The following is a 22,158-nucleotide window of genomic DNA, read 5'->3' on the forward strand; positions in this document are numbered from 1 at the left end:
AGCTAAAAGAAGAGCCATCTCTACAAGAGTGTGGTTTTCTTTTTCTGCTCTAAAAATGCTATAAAGCAACCGCACACCTTACTCTGCCATGAAAATTTAAACAGAAAACAACCGCTTCCTTGCCTTGATGATCAATCCCATGCCTGCTCAAGGGACGTTCACTTGTGAGCTCCAGCGGCGTAGCGAGGTGCCGCTCCTCCGGTGAGCTAAGAAGCACACGCATTCCTGGTCCACTGTGACCACAAAGTAAAACACATCGTAACCCACGACGAAGGCGGTTTAAACAAAACGCGTTCTATTTCGCAAGCAGGAGCACACGCGTCCTCTCCGATCGTGCCCACCCCACCGCAGGCGGCAGTGGGCAAGACGTTACGCTGCGCTAGCTCAACCACCAGCAGATGTGGGAAGCCAGCTCTAAGATCAAATGGGGCATCTCAATGCAACAGCAGATACAGAGCTCCGCAGCCCTGGAGGCGCCTCCAGCACGACAACGCAGCCCACACCTCCGGTAATCCAAGCCATTGTGGTTTATCACTGACCTTGCAATAAGAAAAAGAAACGCACCTAATATAACTTCAAAGTGGAGGGAACGTGCTTGTACGAAGCGCATCACGGAAACAAACAAATCCTAGTAACTACCGCTCAAAGCCGCTATTACTGCTTTGGGCTTTTGGGCAAGGATCTTGCCAGGTTTCTTGGAGGGAGGGAAGCCTTGCCCTGTTTTAGAGGAGGGCAGTGAGGTTCCACGAGATGAAAGGACATGCTCAATGTCACCGAGCAAGTCAGCAAGGCAAAAAGAAAATGGACCCTGACATAAAATCCATCTCTTGCCTTCGTCATTTTGCTCATCTTCGCAACCACGTTGTCGCTGCTGGAACTCCGCTATGAATCCGCTTTACTGATGGAGAAACCGAGACAGAAGGGGACAATTTCTGGGCCACACTCACAAAACAAGTCATCAGCAGAGCAGAGGCCAGGCACCTCAGCCCTGCGGGGCTGAGCTGGCCAAGGCCATCATTATTTCCCGAATCTCGTCTTCTGACGCTATTTCCAACGTACAGTGCAGAGATGTAAGCGAGTGGACTCCCAGGGAGTGTTTTACTGGGTAGATCTGCAGCTAGAGCAGTCTTGCCCTCCATACAGCAGGAAAGTGTCGTGGCTCAAGCCCCTGCTCATCACACCCTCTTCTCCAGCACTTCCCACATAATCCCTGTCTACTGCCAATGCCAAGGACCCCTTCTCCAGCCCCCCTCTCCCCGGATGCGCCCCACATCTTGCCCTTATCCCACTGCATCCCCACACCTCCTTCCCCCTCAGCCCCCATCATCTCCTACCCCACCTCCCGGAATCCCGCACAACTCCTTCCCCCATCCGCCACGTCCGGACCCATCTCCCTGGGTCCCCTTCTTACCCTCCCGCCTGCCTTCCCCCCCCCCCCCCACTGTTCTCCCATCTTGCCTGGATCCCCCACAGCTCCCTCCCCCACCACCCCTTGTTTTCATTCATCTCCCCTGGATCCCCCACACCCCTTTTTCACCAGGGCCGCCCCCCGCCCCGTGTATTGCTCATCTCCTCTGGATCCCACACAACCCCCTTCCCCCCAGCCCTCCCTAAATCTCCCCCTTCTCCTTTCCCTCAGCACTGCCCACTTCCTCTGGATTGCCCCCAATTTCTCCACCTCAATCTTCCCTCAATTCCACCATCCCCTTCCCCTGCTTCCCCCAGTCTTCCCTAAATCCCACCATCTCCTTACCCCATCCTTCCTTTCCTGAATATCCCCCCAGTCTCCCCTGGATTCCTCCCCTCCCCGGGTTCCCCTCCAATCTCCCCTGGATCCTCCCCATCCCCTTCCCCCCGTTAATCCCCAGTCTTCCCTTGATCCTGCCATCTCCTTCCCCAGCCCCCTTAAATCTTCCCTGACCACTTTGCCCATCTCCTTCCCCTCAGTCTCCCCTAAATCCCAATCCCCTCCGCCTTGGTCCTCCCCGGTCTCCTCTGGGTGCCCCCCCCATCCCCTTCGCCCCTCTCACCCCCAATCTCCCCCGGATCCTCCCCCTCTCCCTCCCCCCCCAAGCTCCCCCGGTTCCCTCCCCATCCCCTTCCCCCGGGCCCCCCGATCGCCCCCAACCCCCTCCGGACCCCGCCCCGCCTCCTGCCGTCCCTCTGGTCCCCCCAGCTCCCCCGGGCCCCCTCACCCCCTTCCCCGCTCCCCTCACCCCTCATCCTCCCCTCCCCCGCCGCCCCTCTCCTCACCGGTACAGCCGCTTGGTGTGCAGCACCTTGGCCTCCGGTTCGCCGCTCTCACCGCTGGCCCCGCCGCCCTGGCTCATGGCGCCCGGTGAGGGCAGGGCAAGGCAAGGCCCGGCCGAGGCCCTCCGCCCCCTCAGCACCGGCCCCGCCGCCCCGCCGCTCCCCGCCGCCGCCGCCGCCCCCGGCCCCGCTCGGCCGCCATGGCTGCGCGGCTGCCCCCTGCCCCGCGCCGCTCTCGCGAGACTTCCAGCGAGACGGGAGAGCGGCGGGCAAACATGGCGGCGGCGGGGCCGGCCTCACCTCGCGAGAGTTTACCCTCTCGCCGCGCCAACACTTAGTGCTGGCAACATGGCGGCTGCGCGGCGTCATCTCGCGAGAGTTCCCCCCTACCCTTACGCACACGCACGGCGGCCGCGCCAGCACTTAGTGCTGGCAACATGGCGGCCGCGCCGGCCTCAGTCAACGAGCTCTGTTGGTCGCCCACGGGCGGCGGGGCTGGTGGCCGGAGCCGGGCCTGAGGGGTTCCCGCTGTGGCCTGCTGGGCCCTCCCTATGGTTGCCCCACGCCATGGGCCCGGCAGGAGCTGTGGGGCAGGTGTCCCTCTCCCTTGGTGCCTCAGGGCCGCTGGGACCCCTGTGGGGGCTCCAACGGGGGCCGCCCTCCGTCGTTGTGGGGGCCACGAGCGGCCCAGCGGGAGGGAACGGCGGGAGGAATCCCTCCCCGGTCCCGGGAATCCCTTCGTGCCCTCGTGTAGCACGAAGGCCTGGTGCTGCGGGCTGGGGCTCCCCAGGGCCCCCCGTCCCTTGGGTGCTTCACCTCCTCAGCACGGCCGCGGCTCTCACAGGAGCAGCCATGGCCGATGAGCTCTGGGGCTTCTCCTTCTCTGCCAGGCCCTGGCCCTGCTGCCAGCCCTCCCAGCACAGAAACCCCCTGTCCGGGGCCGTGCTGCCCTGTGCTTGCCCCTCCGTGGCGGCTGTCCCTGAGGACGCGGGACACGGGATCGGGAGCCTCCTGGGGCGAGGCTGCTGCGCCTGCCCCTTTCCGCCCAGCCCCACCTTAGCTGGTTAAACAGGTTTGAAGTCCAGACGGCGGAGAGACGGTGGAAGCGTTTCGCAGGCTCCCAGCAGGGCTGCCGCCGCGCGGCCCCCAGCCCCATGGCCCCCCGCCTCTCTCCAAGTAAGTCTCGCAGCGAGGGGAGCCAGGCGCCAGCTTCCTCCCGTGTCCCACGGGGTGATGAGGGAGCGGGGCTGGGAGAGGGGAGAGAGAGGGGTGCGAGGCCCAGGAAGCTGCTTCAGCCATGCTCCCTTGTGCAGACCTTAGACGAAGCCCCGTGCCACTCTGTGCCTCAGTTTCCCCATGCCTGCGGCCAGGCCAGGGCTCCTTCTGGGGGTGCAGGGATGAATGTGCCCAGAAGGGAGAGAGAGATTTTCATTGCAGGAGGCTCCCGTGCCCGCAGCCAGCAACACCTGGGACGGGCTAAGAGACGGGGATCCCCTGCTGAGAGGGAAAAATGTGAGATTTCGGCCTGGATCTCCTGCTCCCCCACAGCAAGCGGCACCCAGCAGCCTCCTGTGCCCGCCCCAGGTCGGTCTCAGCCACAAGAGGCAGCAAATCTGTCCCGTCCTGGCTTTAGCTGTGGTTCCTAGATGCGGCCTGCCTGGCTCTCCCCAGGTATCGGGGCTTGGCTGATGCTGGCACGGAGCCACAGGTGGAGCCGGGCAGTGTCCAGCTCCCCCGAGTCACAGGGCTCACGCCCAGCCAGAAACCCCGGGACGTTTGGCCGGGTGGGGAAGCAATTCCCAGGCTGCCCCCGTTTTGCAGCCAGACCCGCGCACCCGGGGCTGATCAGGCGCCCAGCTCTGGGCAATGGTGCCCGCACGCATGGTGCCACATGCCCTGATCCCGCTGCCGTGGGCTGGGAGCACTGGCAGGGCGGGAGAGCACGGAGACGCTGGGCTCTGCTTTCCCCTAACAGCGGACGGGCGGGCAGGTGATGAGGACCCCGGGGGTGGCGGCTGCCGATTCGCATCCCGTGTTGCGACTGGGGCTGTGTGCACGACCCCAAACCTCATTTCTGATGGGTTTTTGTCTGTCTCCTTTCTCCTGGCGCAGGGTGAAGCGGAAGGGACGGGAACCTCGTCCCCTCCTGACACCCCAGAACACAGGAGCGTTTCTTGCCAGCCCCCAGCAGTACTGAGCCGGCCTCTCTCATGGCTGCCGCTGACTCCGTCCTGCCCCCGGAGGAGGTGGCTTTGCTGGAGCTGGGGAAGGTGGCCCCGGCCACCCCCCTGGACAAGGTGCCACCAGCCCCGGTTGAACACCCGGAGGACCCTGATGCCACCCTGCCGTGGGACCGGTGCCAGCACAGCGCCCGGGGCCAGCCGGAGCCCGTGGAGCCAAAGAGGCGCTCAAGTCCTGAAGGGGGCCGCGAAGACCCCGAGGAGGCTGCTGTCACCAGCCCCCCAGCCGAGGCCGAAGATGAGGAAGCCCCTGGGCTGCCCGTGATGGCGACCCATGTCTTTGTGCCCATCGACCCACAGTGCATTGAGCGGACACCCGGCAAGCAGAAGAAGGAACCCACCCCGTGGCCGCGGGAGGAGGGCAAGGGGGGCTACATCCCCCACAGCGACAGACCCGACGGCCTCCGCCAGAAGCAGGTCTTCCTTCCCATCAGCCCCTCGTGCTACAGGGACCCCCCGGGCTTCGAGGGGCGAGCGGCCAAGCCGCTGACCAAGGGGCCGCGGTGCCCATGCGCCAGGGACTGCGGCGCCGGCAACCTCAAAGCCGTGGCTTCGGTGGCGGGGGCCCTGCTCTTCTGCCCCTGCCTCATCTACGGCGCCTACGTCTTCCTGCCTTTTGATGCCCCGCTGCTGCCCACCGTCAGCGCCCGCCTGGTCTACACGCTGCGCTGCACCGCCTTTGCCACATTCCCCATCGTTCTGGGTGAGCCCTGGGGTTGGCGTGCAAAGCCCCTCGCCCCCGTCGCTGGGCTGCGTTATCCCCGGGGCAGCGGGGGCTGTGGGGAGCGGTGAGCAAAGCCGGGGCTGAGCTCTTCGCGGCTCCATCGCTCCCACCAGGAGCCGCAGACTGAGTTTTTCCTACCCTCTTCCCACCCTGTCGCGTCTCTCGCTGCTCCTCCCCCAGCCCTCGGGCCCCAGCGCTGGTTTTCACTGGGCACCCGCTCAGCCCCTCTCTCTGCCCCCCAGGGATGATCGTCAGCGGCATCTCCCGCCTCTGCCTCTCCGCACTGGAGCCCTTCGGGGAGCTGCAGCGGGAGATGGAGATCCACCGCACCTACGTCTCCCAGTCCATCCATCTCTTCATCCTCTACTTCTTCAACATGGCTGTGCTGGCCACCTACCTCCCCCAGGAGGCCCTCAAGCTCATCCCCCTGCTCACGGGGCTTTTTGCCATCTCCCGGTAAGTGACTCCTTTACTCTACCTGGGCTGCGGCAGCGCCCAGGGTGCAAACGGGGTCTGTCAGCGCTGCCAAACACCACGCCTCGGTGCAAACTCTGGCAGCGCCTTGCCCAGCCAATGACGGGCAGGAAAGCCGGCAGAGGGGAAGGGTTGCTCCATCCCTCATCCCGCAGCGGCCGTGCCTGGCAAACCCTTGCGGGGGTCAGAACCCCTGAGCGAAGCTGGGTGCCGGCCCCAAGGCATCGCCCTCGCTGATCCCGTGCCTCTCTGCCCTCTCCAGGTTGATTTACTGGCTGTCGTACGCCATCGGGCGCTCCTTCCGCGCCTTCGGCTTCAGCATGACCTTCCTGCCCCTCCTGGCCATGCTACTCTGGAACCTTTACAGCATGTTCATCCTGGAGCCCGAAAACCTCCTTGCTGTGGCAGCGCCGAAGCCCGAGGACGGCTCCAAGGACGGCGGAGCCAAACTCCGGTACTGGGGGTGAGGGAGGCCCCGGGGAGATGGGGTGCCTGGACCCCACGGTGCAGAGGGGCTGAGCCCTCCTCACTGCCCTGCCGGTGGAGGGGTGCGGGCAGATCTGGCTGGGCCCCTGCTCCCTGCCCAGACCCGGCAAGGTTTTGCTGGGTGCCCAGGGTTGATAGAGCTAAGCTGTAAAACCCTCTGCACTGGGAGCTGCCTGCAGGAGGGCCAACAGGGCCTGGAGCAAGACCCAGCGAAGCCCATTCCACGAGGATGGGTTGGGATGGGATTTGCCTCACCTCCCGCTGGAGCTGGCTTTGCCCAATAAAGCCCTGCACCAAGTGGCTCTGTGGCTGCTTTGGGGAGGGTGGGTTAAATTCCCCTAGGAATCGCTGCTGCCAGGACCCGTAGCTTCGCCCACGGGATGCCATCATCCAGCCCCAAAGCGATGTTTCCCCCAAACCGATGTTTCCCCCAACTCCATCTCCCAGCGCTGCAACAGCCGCACCCCAGCTCCTGGGTCCCTGCATGGCGGCGTGGCCAGTCCCGCCCAGCTCGGCCCTCCTCCTCCTCTTCCTCCTGGCAGAGGTTCAGCACCCGATTCACAAACCAGTTGGAGCCCTGCCCCAAGGAGGGACATGGGGAGAAGCCGGGATGGGTGAGATGGCAGCGGGCTCGCCGCTGCCTAGGGCTGGGGACGGCCGATCCCCCCCAGGACGGGCACCCAGCCTGCACCCCTCAGCTCCTCTGCAGACACGGAGGGACCCCAGGGAGTCCAGCCCCATGCAAGTCCGATTCTCTCAGTTCTCCGATTCTCTCAGTTCTCCGATTCTCGGGCATAACCCAAACCAGTTAAAAATCCACCAAATAAAGGGAAAGTCCCTCCATCCTTCCATCTGCCACGTGTTCGGCTTGTCCCGCCTCCCGTCCCCGACGGCTGCGTCACGGGAGCAGTTCACCCACTGCAGCCCAGGTCAGTCAGCGAACGGGAACCGTCCGACCCTTTCAAATGCGCTTCTCTGCAGGGACAGGGCCCACGGCCAGGGCTCACGCTGACCCCACGGCTCGTAGGCAGAACCACCCCAGAGCACCAGGAGCTGCCGCGGGGCACGAGTCAGGCCAGGGGCAGGGAGCCTCCCTCCTCTCAGAGGCCTGGTTTCGAACCTTGGCTCCTGCCGAGTTCCCTTTAATCCCCGCAAGGCCCGAGAGCTGCTCTCCTCGCGCTCGCCCGTAGCGCGGTGTTTCCACAGGAAACTGCTCTTAGAAATCCACTTTATTTGGTCAAAGACGAGTCAGTGATGGAGAAGATGAAAACGCAGCACGCCCCTAAGCGACGCCGTACCTCTGCAAACACCGAGCAGCCACGGACCACGCTTGCCCCGTGGCTTCAAGCACCTGGATAGCACCTCTGAGCCAGCCCTGCGGAGTCAGCGGCCGCAGCTAACAGAGAGCAAGGCTGGATCAGCCCTGTACGGGCTGACAGGACGTACCTGAGCTCAAGAAGCTGCTGCAAAGCAGCACTGGGTTTCCCTCTTGTACCAGCGGCCCTCACCGCACAGCAGAAAGTGCCTGTTGGGGACCGAGGAGTCCGTGAGCCCCAGCTGGGTGGAGGGGGGCTGTTGTGGGATGCCCCCAGCACAGCGAGAAGCAGCAAGGCACCCTGCACGCTGGCAGGAGCGGTACTGGTCCCCAGCCCTGTCCTCCAGCCCCTGCTCCTGGCTTGGAGCCACCCAAAGAACCCTGGAGCGCTCTGGAAGCAGCACAGGACAGGGCACAGCCAGTCCCAGCTTTGCTTGGCTGCAGACAGGGCAAGAGTGGTTTTATCCCTTGGGAGAAGGAGGATCGTTCCACGGCTCAAGGCAACCCTGACAGCTCCCCCCGGTCACTTCCCTGGGCTGGATGGATCAGGAAAAAACAGAGGAAGAAGTGTAATCAGACGCGGGATCTGGGCAGGAGGAGGGAGCAGGACAGAGGGATACGTGACGTGGGCAACTGCTGCAGATGTTGCCCTGGTCCCCTCCGAGTCTGGACTGTGGGGACGAAGGGGAAGAGAGGAGATTGGAGCCCCTGCAGCAGCCGCGGGCATTTCCTGGTGACAAGAGAGAGCCAAGAGACCCCGGGGGTCTCTCCGGGGACTGTTGCAGTCAGTTGATGGGCTCGTACTCGGAGTACCGCTTCCTCTGGGCAAAGAGGACGACGCAGCTGCCCACCAGGAGCATCACCATGGGGGTGCCCAGCGCCACGGCCATGATGGAGATGACGAGGGGGGAGAAGGTGTCCTTGGGGGGCTGCCCGAAGCCCAGCAGTGCCGACCTGCAGGAGGGGATGGGAGAAATCAGCCACGGAGACGGGGATCAGCTGTGTCCCACAGGTGGAATATCTGGGGCTTCCTACCCCGATAGGGTCAGGTCAAGATTTCTTGGCAGGATCCCACATGGGGCAGGAGAGGGGAGGGGGGAGAGGATCATGGAATCGTTTAGCTTGGAAAAGCCCTTTAAGCTCATCGAGTCCAACCGTTAACCCAGCGCTGCCAAGGCCACCACTGAACCATGTCCCTGAGCACCACATCTCCCCGGCTTTTAAATCCCTCCAGGGGTGGGGACTCAGCCCCTGCCCTGGGCAGCCTGGGCCAGGGCCTGACAGCCCTTTGGGGAAGGAATTTTCCCTAATACCCAACCCAACCCTGCCCTGGCGCAGCTTGAGGCCGTTCCCTCTCGTCCCAGCGCTTGTTCCTGGGGAGAAGAGACCGACCCCCCCGGCTCCAGCCTCCTTTCAGGCAGCTGCAGAGAGCGATGAGGGCTCCCCTCAGCCTCCTCTTCTCCAGGCTGAGGCCCCCCAGCTCCCCCAGCCGCTCCTCCCCAGCCTTGGGCTCCAGCCCCTGCCCCAGCCTCGCTGCCCTGCTCTGGCCACGCTCCAGCCCCTCCGTGGCCGCCTTGGGGTGAGGGGCCCAGCGCTGAGCACAGCATTCGAGGGGCGGCCTCACCAGTGCCCAGCACAGGGGGACGATCCCTGCCCTGCTCCTGCTGGCCACACCGTTCCCGATACAAGCCAGGATGCCACTGGCCCTCTTGGCCACCTGGGCACGCTGCTGGCTCCTGTTCAGCGGCTGGCGACCAGCACCCCCAGGCCCTTTCCCCCGGGCAGCTCCCAGCCGCTCTCCCCACGCCTCAGCGGTGCCCGGGGTTGTGGTGCCCCCAGTGCAGGACCCGGCCCTGAGCCTGGCTGCCCCTCACCCTGTGGCCTGGGCCCATCGCCCCAGCCTGGCCAGGGCCCTCTGCAGAGCCTCCCTCCCTCCAGCAGATCAACGCTCCCCCCGACTGGGTGTCCTCTGCAAACCGACTGAGGGTGCCCTCGATCCCCTCCTCCAGATCATCGATAAAGATATGAAACAGAACCGGCCCCGGCACTGAGTGCATCAATAAACTGCAAAACTCCTTGCTACAGGATCGTAGGAAAACACAGACTTTTGAAAGGGGATCGTTATTAAACAGAGACACCCTCTAACCTCGCAGTTCCCCAAGCTGCAAGCTGTTAGGGGCTGGGAGAGCATTGTTTCACGCGCAGCGGGCCCCACTCACCAGCTAAGGTAGCGCTTCTCCTGGTAAACCTTTCCCTCCTCTCCCCCGAAGGAGATGTTGATGGCGCTGACGGTGTAGGTGCTGCCTACGCTCTCCCCAAAGTAGGCGCGGACGATGCTGGACGCGGGCAGGGTCCAGTTGGCTGCTTGCAGGCCGTGAGACCGGCACTGGATGCTGTCCTCGCGCCTGGGGGTCTGGGAGCCGTAGGCTGTCGCCTTCCACTGCAGGAAGCTGAGCGTGGAGCTGTCGTTTTGGGACTCGGCTTCCAGGGAGAGCATCTGGTGGTGAAGCGAGGACCAGAGATGGTCTCCATGCCAGGGTGAGGAGCCACGGGTCGCCCCAGATCCCCCTCACCCTCCTTCCTGCAGCCGGGGACACCCCCAAGCCCGGCGCTCACCTCGAAGATGGTGGGAGTGTACTCGTCGTCGATGGAGCGCGCCGAGCGCAGCTTCTGCACCACCCCGCTCTCCTCCACCGTGGCCACCTCCAGCGCGAATCGGGAGCCGTTGCCCCGCGGAGCCACCCCAGCCAGGACAAACTCCACTTTAGAGCTGTTTGCCGTGTGCAGGAGGCTGGGCAGTGGCCCGTCACGGCCACTAGCCTCATAGGCCGTCACCTGCAGGGGACACAGGTCAGAGGGACAGCACGATCACCGCTCGGGACACCGAGGAGCAACATTCCCTCTCTAGAAGGTGCTTTGGACGCGGCATTCGCTGCGTTCTCCCTACGGCGTGCCGGCGCGGTACAGCCCCCCTCTCTGCCCCCATGGACCTACCCGAAACGCCAGGCTGCCGTTGGAGAAGCTGCCACCGGGGTCAGCGGCCGGGATGCCCGTGAACTCGGCCGTCAGGGCCGTGTGGTTCAGCGTGCGATTGATGCTGTCCCAGGAAAAGTCGGCCAGGTCGTACGTGGGGTAGAAGAGCTCTTCCAGTGTTTTGGCCTCGCTGTACTCAAACACCTAGGGAGAACCACAGAATCGTTTGGGTTGGAAAAGCTCTTTAAGCTCATCAGGTCCAACCGTTAACCCAGCGCTGCCGAGGCCACCACTGAACCATGTCCCCAAGCACCACATCTCCCGGCTTTTAAATCCCTCCAGGGGTGGGGACTCAGCCCCTGCCCTGGGCAGCCTGGGCCAGGGCCTGACAGCCCTTTCCGGGAAGGAATTTTCCCTAATACCCAACCCAACCCTGCCCTGGCGCAGCTTGAGGCCGTTCCCTCTCGTCCCAGCGCTTGTTCCTGGGGAGAAGAGACCGACCGCCCCCGGCTCCAGCCTCCTTTCAGGCCGTTGCAGAGAGCGATGAGGGCTCCCCTCAGCCTCCTCCTCTCCAGGCTGAGCAGGGGAGAGGGGCCGGGAGCCACCAGCAGCTGCCGTGGACACCAACCACCGCGCTGTGCTGCGGGCCACGGGCTGCCGCCGCCCCCGGGCAGAGGAAGGGGACCAGAAAGGAGCTGCCTTGGCCGAACAGCTCAAGGCACCATCGCAGCTCAAGGCAGAGCAGGGCGGGACACGCGAGGGGCCGTTTCGCCGCAGCTGGGACCCGCTCTGCCCCAAGCGACCCCCCCGCGTCCCCTCCAGCACGGGGCTCCCGGTGCAGGGCCACCTTCCTCAGCGGTACCTTGGTGAAGACAACGGCAGCGGAGTAGACAACGCTGCTGGGAGGGTCGATCCAGATGGCGCCCGCGGGAGCGGGCGAGAGCAGCTGGGTCCAGTTGACGCGCAGGGCGCTGCTCCCGCTCTGCGTAGCCACCAGCAGCACCGCGGGGGCCCCGATGCTGCTCCAGACGTAGTGCAGGGTGTCGGCGGGCCCCGCCGCCCGCACGTGAAGGAGGTTGACGGAGGAGTTGTTCCAGCCCGGGTTGTACTGCATCGACACCTGCAGAGGAAGGTGGGACTCACGGGGGACTCGGTCCCAGCGCGGGACAGTTCCAAGCGCGTGGCGGCCTGGGGACGCGCAGCCCCGGCCCGCGAAGCTCGGCGTCCCTGGGAGCCGCGGAGGTGACGAAGCCCAGCCACGGCCCACGTGAAGCCCCGCCGTGGCCCACACAAAGCCCTGCTGCAGCCCACGTGAAGCTCGGCGTCCCTGGGAGCCACAGAGGCGACAAAACCCAGCCACGGCCCATGTGAAGCCCCGCCGCGGCCCCCACGAAGCTCAGCGTCCCTGGGAGCCGCAGAGGTGATGAAGCCCCGCCGCGGCCCCCACGAAGCTCGGTGTCCCTGGGAGCCGCGGAGGCGACGAAGCCCCGCCGTGGCCCACGTGGAGCTCGGCGTCCCTGGGAGCCGCGGCCCAGGCGAAGCCCCGCCGCGGCCCCCGCGTTGCTGAAGCAGCTCGGTCAGCGTTTGACACCCGGCTCTTTCGCAACAGCTTTCCGGCAGCGAGGCGCTGCCCTGCCCGCAGCCGCCGATCCCCCGCCGAGCCCGGGCCGGGGCTGGGGAGGGAGGGAGGGAGGCGGCGGCGGGGCGGGCTCCCTCCAGCTCCGGCCTGAGCCCCGGGGCGGGGATTTGCTCGGTGCGGGGCCCCGCGGAAGCCCCTTCTCCGCCCCGAACCCCGCACGTTTGGGCCGCACCACCGGTCCCGGCCCCGCGCAGGATCGGGCCCCCCCAGGCTCCCGCCCGGGCGCTCTGCGGGGCACGGCGGGGGGTGCGCGGGGGCCCGGCCCGGCCCCGCACACGGCCGAGCCCCGGTGCCCCCCCCCCGGTGCCCCCGCTCACCTCCCGGCCGCCGGCCCGGCCCCCCGCCGCCAGCAGCGCCGCCAGCCGCAGCAGGGCGTTGGCCGCCATCTTGCGAGCCCACCCGCTCACGTGACCGCGCGGGGACCGCACCCCCCCCCCCTTAAAGGAACCGCGCGGAAGACTCTTAAAGGAGCCGCCGCCCTCCAAAAAGATTTTGGGGGTGGAGGGAAAATCGCGTCCCGGCCCAGAGCTCCCTGGCGGCACCGGGCCCTGGGGGGAGGCTTCCACCCCTCCTCCCTGACCGGCAGGAAACGCGCAAAAGGAGAGAAACGCCGTGTTTTATTCTTGAGGCAAACAGCAACGAGTTAAATTAAGCATCAGCAGCGACACTTGGGGGAGAGATGCGCCCTCTCCCCACCTTCGGGGGTTTCTTTTTTCCCCCCCCCATCCCTCCCCACAGCCTTCAAAACTTTTCCCCAGCTCAGCCTGCGGCCTGGGTCGTTCCCTCCAGCTCTTCCCCGGGGCCGAGGCCCAGGCGCCTGGATCTTCCCCGCGCTGACTCCATCCCTCTCATTCCTGGGCCGCCTCCGGCGCGGCGGGCTGCTTGCTTTGATCGTCGCCCTTCTTTTTGTGCCCCGAAACAATGTCATCGATGCGGAGGAGGAGAACGGCAGTCTGGGGAGAAACCCCGGACCGGGGGCTAGTCAGGAGCTCAGCGCAAGGAATAAAGCCCAAGCGACCCGGCTTTCACGCCAAAGCACCCCCCGCCTTGCACGAAACGATTAAATTACGCGGCAACGCAGCACCGCGGAGAGGACACGGCGCCCGTCAAAGGCGGGCGGGAGCCGTCGGTGGACGCCCCGCGGATCCAGCGGATCACCAGAACGGGACGCGGCCCCGCTCCGAGCAACCGCCTTGATCTACCGGCGGCGAGCAAACGCCCAAAATGGGATCTTTTAGCAAGGGGAGGGCAGCTCGGGGAGGCCGCGCAGACGAGCCGAAGGGCAGGAGCTCCCCGGGCCACAGCTGGATTCCAGCACCTTGCCGGCACCGAATTCCCTGGTCAGGGTGCCGGCTGGCGCTGGGAGCAGCCCATCCTTGCGAGACCAACCCGTCCGCAGGGTTTGCGGGAAAAGGTGGGATTAAACACCACGAATTTTAGCCACGGGATCAAAAACCAACCCCGCTGAAAGCCCGAGCTCCCGGGGTGCCGCATCCCTTAGCGAGCCCAAACGCCGGCAGGCGCCATGCTCGGCCTGCGGTGCTTACCCAAAAGTAACGTTCCCTTCTCCCCAAAGGACATCCTCCCCCCTCTCTCCTTACCTCCACCGCCGTTTTGTAGGTCTGCAATTTGACGGCTAAAGGCTCCCAGATCCCCAGGTCCTTCATATCCACCAGGGCTCCGGTCTCCCCGTTGACGCCCCACGTCTGGCTGCCCTCCTGCGCGTGTTTGGCCTGGAAGCAGAAGGGCAGGTCACCCCCGAGGGAGCCCGGCGACAGGTTCACCTTCTGGCAACTCCAACCGATCGCGGGCTCGGGAAACCAGTAAAAGGTCATGAGAATTTTCTCGGTTTGGGAGTTTATACAAGAGCATGGCACTGAGCACCACTTGTGTCAGAGTGGGAGACGCGCTCGCTCTCTCATGCCACCCAATCCCATCGGAAAGGAAGATTTTGATTTTGTTCACCCTCAGGGTTTTCTTGTTTTGTTTTGAAACTCTGTGTCCCGGTTTCAGCTGGGATAGAGTTAATTTTCTTCTTTTTGTCTGTACCACGACACTCTGGTACCTCAAACCAGCTACTGAATTCCATTTTCAGGCTTTCAAATTTGGCACAAAACCTCCGTAAAAACGTTTGCAGCGCAGCTAACGCAAAAAAAACCCCAACAACAGTCTTTCAATCACCTTCAACGGGTCGGTTACTTCAACGCAGCTTTGCTTTAGTGTAAAAGCCTACGACTAATTAAAAAGCTGCGCCCTCAGCGGCCCGACGAGCTAGGGAAGGACGACAGGAAGGGGCTGAAGCTCCGCAGATGACCCCGCGCCACGCGCCTTACCCTCAGCGAGGTCAGCACGCGGATGGTACTGGCACCGCAGTTCTGGATCAGCGTTCGGGGAATGACTTCCAGAGCCTGGGCTACCGCGCGGTAGGGCCACTGCTCCACACCCGTCATGCCCTTGGATTTCTCCGTCAGCGCGTGGGAAACGGCCATTTCGGTAGCTCCCCCTCCCGGCACCAGCTGCGGGTCGATGAGGACGTTGCGACACACCTGCATGGCGTCCTGAAGGTTGCGCTCTACCTCCTGCAACAGGCGTTAAAACCAGAGATTTATGGGTTGTAGGGAAGCGTAGCGCACTACCAGCTGGAAGCGCGGCCTGCCGGGCTGGATCCTCCGCAGTACGCAGGCGTCGCCTTCGCTGTACGGCACAGCCCACGGGACGGGAATTCTTTGTCGCTCCAGAACCCAAAGTGAAACTCGTGCTTGCTTCATCCGCATGCAACAGCTGCTCCGAAGGAAGCAATGACTTCTTGACACCAAGAAGGTGGCCAGGACAGGAGGGGAAGCATGTAATAATAAAATAAGTAATAAAAATAACACGTAATAACTTACTGCTAGGATTTCCTTGCTGGCTCCACGCAGAATGATAGTGCAAGCCTTGGGGTCTTTGCAATCAGTGATGAAAGCAAAATACTCATCTCCTATTTTTTTAACTTCAAAGAGCCTGGCTCCGGTTCCCACGTCCTCCTCCCGCAGCTCATCCGTGCGGCTCACAATGCGAGCTCCGCAGGCCCTAGCACACGAACACCCCTCAAGTTAGACGCTCACAAAGAAGAACCGGGGAGAAAGGGCGAGACGAGAACGAAAACGCGGTGCCACGGGCGGGCAGAACGGGCTGCGGCGAGGAGACGCGGTTACCTGGCGATCCGGTTGTTGTCCGTCTTTCTGACTCTGCGGATCGCGGTGATGTTGGCTTTCATCAGGTAGTGTTGGGCCAAGTCTGAAATCAGGTTTGCGCCATTTTATTGATGAATCAGCGGTATCGTGACAAACTTTGCGTGTCTTTAAAGTAAAAAGGGTTATGGAAAGAAAAACCTAAATGTGGCTTCTTAAAACCTAATTGTGGCTTCTTAAACCAAGCTGCAAGGCAAAACTGCAGCGCAGCTTTCCGTGGTTTGCTAGACTTGGCCTCGCTGATATTTTGATATCATTTCCAAATGCTGGAAGAGCAAAACATTATTTTAAGTGTCCACGTTCACAAGGCAACCTCGAGAACCAACTTCAATGCCCGCAACGCAGAACTATTTGCTAGAAAGCTAAAAAACCAAACCAGGGTCAAAATCAGGTTTGTGGGGGATTTTTGTGAGGGTTTTTTGGGGGGTTTGGGGTTTTTTTTGAAGTTACTGAAAAGTGCATTTAACACAGCAAGACCCTTACTAAGATGAATTCAACACAAAGAAGGATGACACATGTCATTACCAGAAATTCCTTTCTCTGTGATGACCAGATCTGGCTTGACTCTCATCAGATCCTCGCAGATCTGCTGAATGTACTCTTCCTCCATCTGCAGGATGCGGGCAAAGTCTTCCTCCCGCGTTATTTCGATATCGGTCTGCACAGAAAGAGGTGTAAATATCTTCCTGTATTCCTCCCATCCCTTCGCTGAGTAAGACACAGATCCCCTGGCCTGAGTGATCTTAACTCCTCCAGCATTGCCTGGGGGAGAGTTAAGGAGAACCACGCCACCAAAAATACCGGCGACAAACCGGGACACGGCGGCAGTTTAACGTTAGTGTCAATTAAAGCACAGAAATATTTGGCTCTTGACCATCACTTAAGATACACAAATCACCGTCGCTGCTTCAGTGACCAAAAGCTATGTAAATATATTTTATAAAAAGATACTTTTTTTTTTTTTTTCTACCTTTTTCTCCAGGGCACCGACCCCCCAGCAGAATTAGCCTATACATGCAAAAGGTCTCTGAAAGGCACAACACGAAGAGAGCCTTTTGCCACTCGTGCTTTTAACTACCAGGATTCCTTCACTTCGCTCATCTTCAATCCAAAGTTGCGGACATCTCCAATAGGAGTTGGGCCTCTAACAGAACACGGGCCTGGCAAAGAGCAAAGTCAGGACCCTGAACTTTAGAAAAGCAAACTTTCAACTGTTTAAAGATTTAATGGATGAGATCCCCTTGGGAAACTGTCCTTAAGGACAAAGGAACGGAACAGAGCTGGCAACTCTCTAAGGACACTTTTGGAGCGCAAGAACTCTCCATCCCCCTGCGTAAGAAATCAGGCAGGGCAAGAAGGAAAGCGGTGTGGCTGAGCAAGGCCCTCCTCCTCAGCCTGAGGTGTAAGAAGGAAAGGCACAGCCAGGGGAAGCAGGGACACGGAGCCCGGGGGGAGCGCAGGGAAACGGCTAGGACACGTAGGGATGCGATCAGGAAGGCCAAGGCACAGAGGGAGCAGAAATTGGCAAGGGATGTGAAGAATAATAAGAAGGGGTTCTGTAAGCACATGAGTCAGACTCTTTATAAGGGCAGACAGCGATAGGACAAGGGGGAAGGGTTTCAAACTGAAAGAGGGGAAATTTAGATTAGACGTTAGGAAAAAATTCTTTACTCGGAGCGTGGCGAGGCGCTGGCGCAGGCTGCCCCGAGAGGCTGCGGACGCCCCGTCGCTGGCCGCGTTCAAGGCCAGGCTGGACAGGGCCCCGAGCACCCTGGTCTGGCGGGCGGCGTCCCTGCCCGCGGCAGGGGGCTGGAGTTAGGCCATCTTTAAGGTCCCTTCCAGCCCGAGCCATTCTGCGATTCCGTAACGACTTGCTTTACCTGGCTCTCTCCTTTCTTGTACTCTAGCGAACAATCCAGAAGGACAATGCGTGGATTCTTAATAAGGCGACGCATCCTGGGATGAGTTACATCTTTATTCACCATGATTCCACGCAAAACGCAGGAGTCTTCACTAAAGCCACCTGGAATCTGGCAGACACAAGAAAAGGGGAAAATAAGGGAAGCGCATCGGTGCTCCTGAAACTATCCGTCCCACGTACTGGAAAAGGAAAACTCTAAGTAACCATGACGCACCCAGCTCACAATCTGAGTTAATTTTAAGAGCGCGGTGACTTAAGATTAAGCGAAAAGCCGTGGAAGAGCTTGAGAAACTGCTCACATCCTATTGCCTGGCAACATGTGTTTGGAAGGTGGAAACGGAAACAACTTAAATGATCTTTTTGGCAAATATTCTAAGAGTTGAAACAACCGCCCCCGTTTTCACTGCAAAGCAGCAAGGCTGATAGCACGGACTAAAATATCTTCAAGGCTTATGTTTGCGGACTGCAGATCGGTAGCAGAAACTTGTTCCCACTGCATCCTAGGAACAACGAATTCAGGAGGAGAAAGGGGCACACACAGGTAAGAGACGGTTCAGGACGTACTCACCTTTTCGACTTTTGCATATTTTTTAATATCAATTTCCTTCCTGCCATTTTCTTCAAACTCCACAGTCTTAACAGCATCAAGAGCAATGCTACAGGCCAAGTCAGACCAACGGTTTATTGCCTTGGTATTTATAGCGCTCTTTATGATTTTAAGCATCATCTCTTTGTTGTTCACATCCACTGGAGTGCTGACACAAAGGAAAAACCAAACGGTAAACCCAGCATTACTCCAGGCTACAATCTATTCATAATCCCATTGAGTCCCCCTCCAATTCTATTAAGTTATATTTTACTAACGTGATTCCGTGAAGAATCATCTCCAGGCAGTACAGAAAGCCCGTGTCCCTTCTCTCTAACTCCCACCAGCCCACGCTTACCCGATTTTCTTCAGAATACTGATCATGTCATCCAGAGCCTTTCGATAAGCCCCGATGATCACAGTTGGGTGCATCTGCTGTTCAAGGAAGTGTTCAGCAACAGAGAGCATCTCTCCAGCTAAGAAAAAAAACACAAACCAAAAACAACCAAAAACCATCAAAATTCCCCAGGCAGGTTAGTAGAACAATCAACAGTCAAGACAGGAGAACAGCATGCCAGAGAAAAAGTATCTGCTATCCACGCAGAGAGCTCTAACGCCATCTATACCTTTCTTTATACTTCACTGTGCTTGTCTCAGGGAAAGAACACAGCTTTCCGAAGCACGGAGCTGATCACCTAAGGCTCTAATGAACCCAGCATTCTCTTCCACAGTAAAAAGAAATACGGATCAATTGTAGGGTTGGTAAATAACGAATATCTGTCTCATTAAGGCATACTCACTGGGCTCTGATGAGCAAAAAGGGCAAACTTCAGCCTTAACCCGTTATAAAAAGCGCGTCTTATTCACCCTCCTTACCAAGGATAATTACAGATGTGGTCCCATCTCCAACTTCTTCATCTTGAGTACGGCTGATCTCGATCATTGATTTTGCAGCTGGATGCTGGACTTGAATCTGTGCAGGAGCAAGGGGGATGGTTTTGTTCCAGCATACTAAAGCTGGAACTTCTCGCATCGCTCAATGGAACAAACGCCACACGTTTTAAACAACCAAAGGCAGTCTGTCCAACTACAGCAAAGATTTGTCTTCCTTTTTGAGACCTAAAATAAGCCCTTGTATTTCACAGTATTGTGTCTCCCACAGTTTTTCAGGCGTTATGATTTTTGAGATGTTAGTTCAACAGCACTTGCACCAGCAAGACGACAGCGATTTCTTGGTCTAATTATTTGGCATCGTAACAGCAAACATCTACTCATCAGGTTTTGATGCAAGCGGTTATAGCTACAATTACCACAGAATTTACACCAGTCTTGTAAAACCTCCGTGAAAACTTACCACCCTGGGATCAAACCTCATTTTCTGAGGAGGAAGAGCGCTTGCTGGAAGTATTTAATTCCTCCCCAGTAAGCACCCTTCTTGGCACTGCTGTTTAGTACTTGCTGGCTCTCAAGACAGAAGATGAAATGACACAGTTCCCCTGGCAGCTACGTAACTGGATCCCGGAAGATTCCGACTCGCGTGTTAAGCGAGACAATCCTCTAGGAGAAACTTACTTCTCTAAGAATGGCGTTGCCATCGTTGGTCATCACGATCCCACCCATGGGGTCCAAAAGCATCTGCAATGGGAAGAGAAGCGATATTTGCACATGTTTGCATAATACGTGTAGTGTTTCCAGTCCGTACGCAGCAGGGGTATTTCAGCAAAAGTTCTCACCTTCATCATAGCTCTTGGTCCTAAACATGTTCGGATGATGTCAGCAATAGTCTAGGAGGAACAAAAGAAATGAGGCAATACAGGAGGGCATCAGAAAGTCCAAAAACCCCATAGTCTCTATGAAACGAGCAGCCACTGCAAAATTTAAGTGACCCAATGACTCTGCAGTTGCTTAGATACAAGCAGGAGTTAAGAACTGCGTGGAACTGAGAACACGGGGGATTATAAGAGCACTGGCACCACACTAAGTTATTCTCTAAATCAGCTGTCAGAACTTACACGCTTTCAGATTTTGCAGAGAAAGAGGTTTCAGTGGGTGAAACCCCTCCGTGTTCAGTTACATCGCACCTATTATCTCAACACTGAAAATTCATTTTCTATGCTGCTTCTACTCTGGATTCATACAGACTAGAGAAAACATGCTTCGGATCCAGCTTTCCCTCTTAAATACATAAATACATGTATGTGCAAACACATACTGGAAAAAAGAAGACTCGAAATAGCCTGACATGAGAATACGGTACCTTAGCAGCAGTGATGTTTCCAGCCTGGACTTTTCTTCCAGACTCACGTTTCATATTCTGACCTAAAGCGCATAGAAAAAAAAAATAAAATATTAAAGCACAAATATAACTTCAATCTGATCTTACCAAGAAGTCCAAGACTGAAACAGTGATACTGACAGCGCATCAAAGACGCCCTCTCAGTCACACACAGTCGCTACATGAGCAGCTCTAAATCAAGAGTTTACAATATAAATACCACAGCCACTCTAAGAAAGCATAGAAGAATGTCAGTGCAAACCAACATTGCTTATTGTAAGAGAATTCCTGATTAGCACCCTAATTCAATAGAGATAAAACTTTGCAACCCTAAAACATAACCTGCTCCCCCATGAAAATCAAACAGCAGTGACTCACTAGAATCTGCAAGATCCCACCAAGCCTAGAACTGCTGCACTGCAACTGTTTTCAGTCCAAAAAAGTTACAGATGCTCACACGCAGTAAGTAGAACACTGGTTTAAAATTAAGTTTCTAAGTCAATTAAGCGTTGCTCGGCCTTCGTTAGGGTGCGTAGCCACTGCTGTACCACAGCACACAACCGTATTTGGGGACCAGGTGCCACAAGAGTCTGCCCTGAAGGATCTCTAGGCTCATTGCTGCTTTTCTTTTCTTACAAGCCGAGACTGGATGAGCACAGATTCCGCAGGAGTGGATGTCTCTGCATACAGTTACAAGGCAGAACAGGAGAAAGCAACAGGAAAAGCAGCACCAAGAATGAGGGAAGCAGGCCAACAGCAAAGGGGCCCTGGGCTACAACCGCCTGCCTGGGTTAACGGTGAGCAGGGCAGGTGGAGAGATGAGAATCCCAGAATGGTTGGGGTTGGAAGGGACCTTAAAGATCATCTGGTTCCAGCCCCCTGCCACGGGCAGGGACAGCTTCCACCGGACCGGGCTGCTCCAAGCCCCATCCAGCCTGGCCTTGAGTATTTCCAGGGATGGGGCGCACACAGCTTCTCTGGGCGGCCTGCTCCAGTGCCTCAGCACCCTCAGAGTGAAGACCTCTTTCCTTTTATTTAATCTAAATCTCCCCTCTTTCAGTTTAAAGCCTTGACTTTAAAGAATGAGAAACCCCAGCAGAACGAAACCCCCTGGGAAAGTCTCCTGTTGGAGGGAGGTGAATCACAAAGCGCAAGGGGCTCAAACGGGACGGCGCAAAGCACCGCGCTGAGAAGCACACGAGGAGCCGAGCTCTGCCAGGAAAGGTTCACCGAGGAGCGGGGGCTCCGGTCGCCGGGGAGCTCCCGCGCAGGAGCAAAGCGGGGCCGCGGGCGGAGGGAGGGCCCGGCCCCCCAGGGCTGGGCAGCGGCTGCGGGAGCCTGCGGGGACGGGAGAGCTCGGGGCGTGCCGGGGCCCAGCGGAACCCCCCGGAGCAGAGGGAGCCCCGGCCGGGCTGGGGGTATGTGAGGCGAGGGGGAACCAACATGGCGGCGGGGAGGGAGAGAGAGAAAGGGGCCCCCCTCCCCTCGCCCTCCGCCGCCGGGGGCCCCCCGGGAGGCTGGGCCGGCGGCGGCGACACTCACTGAGGACGAGGACGGGGCGCGGGCCCATCATCGCGGCGGCGGCTGGAGCGCGGCACCCGGCGCGGAACCTTCTGGAGACGGCGAGGGCGAAGCGGCCGCACCGAGAACTGCCGCTTCACCCTGCCGTGACACCCTACCCCGCCTCGCCCCGGCGGCCAATCGCGCCACGCACCGCAGACCCGCAGTCCAATGAGAAGGCGGAGCTCCGCCTCCCCGGCGCTCAGAGCAAGTTCGGTTGAGAAGCGAGGCCCCCCCCCCCCAGCGCATGTGGGGCCGCGGCGCGTTGGGCGGGGCCGCGCGGCACTGCGCATGTGCGGGCTGCCCAGGGCCCCTGCGGGGGGGGGGGGCGGCTCACTGCGCGTACGCAAAGGGGGCGACGAGCAACCGTCGGGCGGCCGCAGCGGGGACGCTCCCGTGTCGCGCTCCCCGTTGCATCTGGGAAACACCGGAGCCGGGATGCGACGGCTCCGCAGGCGGGCGGAGCGGCGGATCGAGTTCTCTGA

At 59.8% G+C, this 22,158-nt stretch overlaps 4 protein-coding genes across 8 annotated transcripts in view; 1 reads left to right on the top strand and 3 right to left on the bottom strand.

Moving 5' to 3' along the window:
- Positions 1-2,465, bottom strand: part of SMG5 (SMG5 nonsense mediated mRNA decay factor) — a 29,394-nt gene extending 26,929 nt beyond the window's left edge. For 2 of the 4 annotated variants that reach the window (XM_087772064.1, XM_087772067.1), the window contains exon 1: positions 2,254-2,465. In XM_087772064.1, the coding sequence (XP_087628190.1) occupies positions 2,254-2,330 (77 nt within the window). In that variant the 5' untranslated portion in view covers positions 2,331-2,465. The remainder of the gene's footprint in view (positions 1-2,253) is intronic. The other 2 variants (XM_087772066.1, XM_087772065.1) reach the window with 2 other exon arrangements.
- Positions 2,466-2,682: 217 nt separating this feature from the next.
- Positions 2,683-6,472, top strand: TMEM79 (transmembrane protein 79). 2 transcript variants are annotated; one of them, XM_087772081.1, is made up of 4 exons: positions 2,683-3,426; positions 4,363-5,193; positions 5,457-5,670; positions 5,951-6,472. In XM_087772081.1, exons 2-4 carry the CDS (start codon positions 4,461-4,463, stop codon positions 6,153-6,155), a joined length of 1,152 nt encoding a protein of 383 aa, XP_087628207.1. In that variant the 5' UTR covers positions 2,683-3,426; positions 4,363-4,460; the 3' UTR covers positions 6,156-6,472. The 2 variants fall into 2 exon arrangements, with proteins under 2 accessions (XP_087628207.1, XP_087628208.1); XM_087772082.1 differs by lacking the exon at positions 2,683-3,426 and adding an exon at positions 3,551-3,834.
- Positions 6,473-7,385: 913 nt separating this feature from the next.
- On the bottom strand, positions 7,386-12,635 carry GLMP (glycosylated lysosomal membrane protein). The gene is made up of 6 exons (XM_087772080.1): positions 12,419-12,635; positions 11,325-11,582; positions 10,484-10,666; positions 10,106-10,324; positions 9,709-9,986; positions 7,386-8,443 (listed from the first exon to the last, which is right to left on the bottom strand). The coding sequence occupies exons 1-6, from the start codon at positions 12,485-12,487 to the stop codon at positions 8,275-8,277; spliced, it is 1,176 nt and encodes a 391-aa protein (XP_087628206.1). The 5' UTR covers positions 12,488-12,635; the 3' UTR covers positions 7,386-8,274.
- A 62-nt stretch (positions 12,636-12,697) lies between these two features.
- On the bottom strand, positions 12,698-21,843 carry CCT3 (chaperonin containing TCP1 subunit 3). The gene is made up of 14 exons (XM_009464259.2): positions 21,656-21,843; positions 20,096-20,157; positions 19,572-19,622; positions 19,411-19,473; positions 18,715-18,811; positions 18,197-18,314; positions 17,821-18,007; positions 17,212-17,361; positions 15,857-15,989; positions 15,296-15,377; positions 14,990-15,170; positions 14,435-14,680; positions 13,703-13,834; positions 12,698-13,054 (listed from the first exon to the last, which is right to left on the bottom strand). The coding sequence occupies exons 1-14, from the start codon at positions 21,684-21,686 to the stop codon at positions 12,950-12,952; spliced, it is 1,638 nt and encodes a 545-aa protein (XP_009462534.1). The 5' UTR covers positions 21,687-21,843; the 3' UTR covers positions 12,698-12,949.
- Between the last annotated feature and the right edge of the window lie 315 nt (positions 21,844-22,158).

Source organism: Nipponia nippon, unplaced genomic scaffold, assembly GCF_047370975.1.
Source record: "Nipponia nippon isolate SJK-2023a ecotype South Korea unplaced genomic scaffold, ASM4737097v1 scaffold_36, whole genome shotgun sequence".
Classification (NCBI taxonomy): Eukaryota; Metazoa; Chordata; class Aves; order Pelecaniformes; family Threskiornithidae; genus Nipponia; species Nipponia nippon.

What these genes read in the sequence shown, in the direction of transcription:
- TMEM79 (XM_087772081.1), top strand. Translation starts at nt 4,461, where the DNA reads ATGGCTGCCGCTGACTCCGTCCTGCCCCCGGAGGAGGTGGCTTTGCTG. An exon ending in CACATTCCCCATCGTTCTGG is followed by an intron (nt 5,194 to 5,456) that starts GTGAGCCCTGGG and finishes TCTGCCCCCCAG; the next exon opens with GGATGATCGTCAGCGGCATC. An exon ending in GGGCTTTTTGCCATCTCCCG is followed by an intron (nt 5,671 to 5,950) that starts GTAAGTGACTCC and finishes TGCCCTCTCCAG; the next exon opens with GTTGATTTACTGGCTGTCGT.
- GLMP (XM_087772080.1), bottom strand. Translation starts at nt 12,487, where the DNA reads ATGGCGGCCAACGCCCTGCTGCGGCTGGCGGCGCTGCTGGCGGCGGGG. An exon ending in ACACTCCCACCATCTTCGAG is followed by an intron (nt 9,987 to 10,105) that starts GTGAGCGCCGGG and finishes CTTCACCACCAG; the next exon opens with ATGCTCTCCCTGGAAGCCGA. An exon ending in GAGAAGCGCTACCTTAGCTG is followed by an intron (nt 8,444 to 9,708) that starts GTGAGTGGGGCC and finishes CCCCTCCTGCAG; the next exon opens with GTCGGCACTGCTGGGCTTCG.
- CCT3 (XM_009464259.2), bottom strand. Translation starts at nt 21,686, where the DNA reads ATGATGGGCCCGCGCCCCGTCCTCGTCCTCA. An exon ending in CACATCTGTAATTATCCTTG is followed by an intron (nt 18,315 to 18,714) that starts GTAAGGAGGGTG and finishes TTTTTTTCTTAG; the next exon opens with CTGGAGAGATGCTCTCTGTT. An exon ending in CCAGCAAGGAAATCCTAGCA is followed by an intron (nt 14,681 to 14,989) that starts GTAAGTTATTAC and finishes CGCCTGTTGCAG; the next exon opens with GAGGTAGAGCGCAACCTTCA.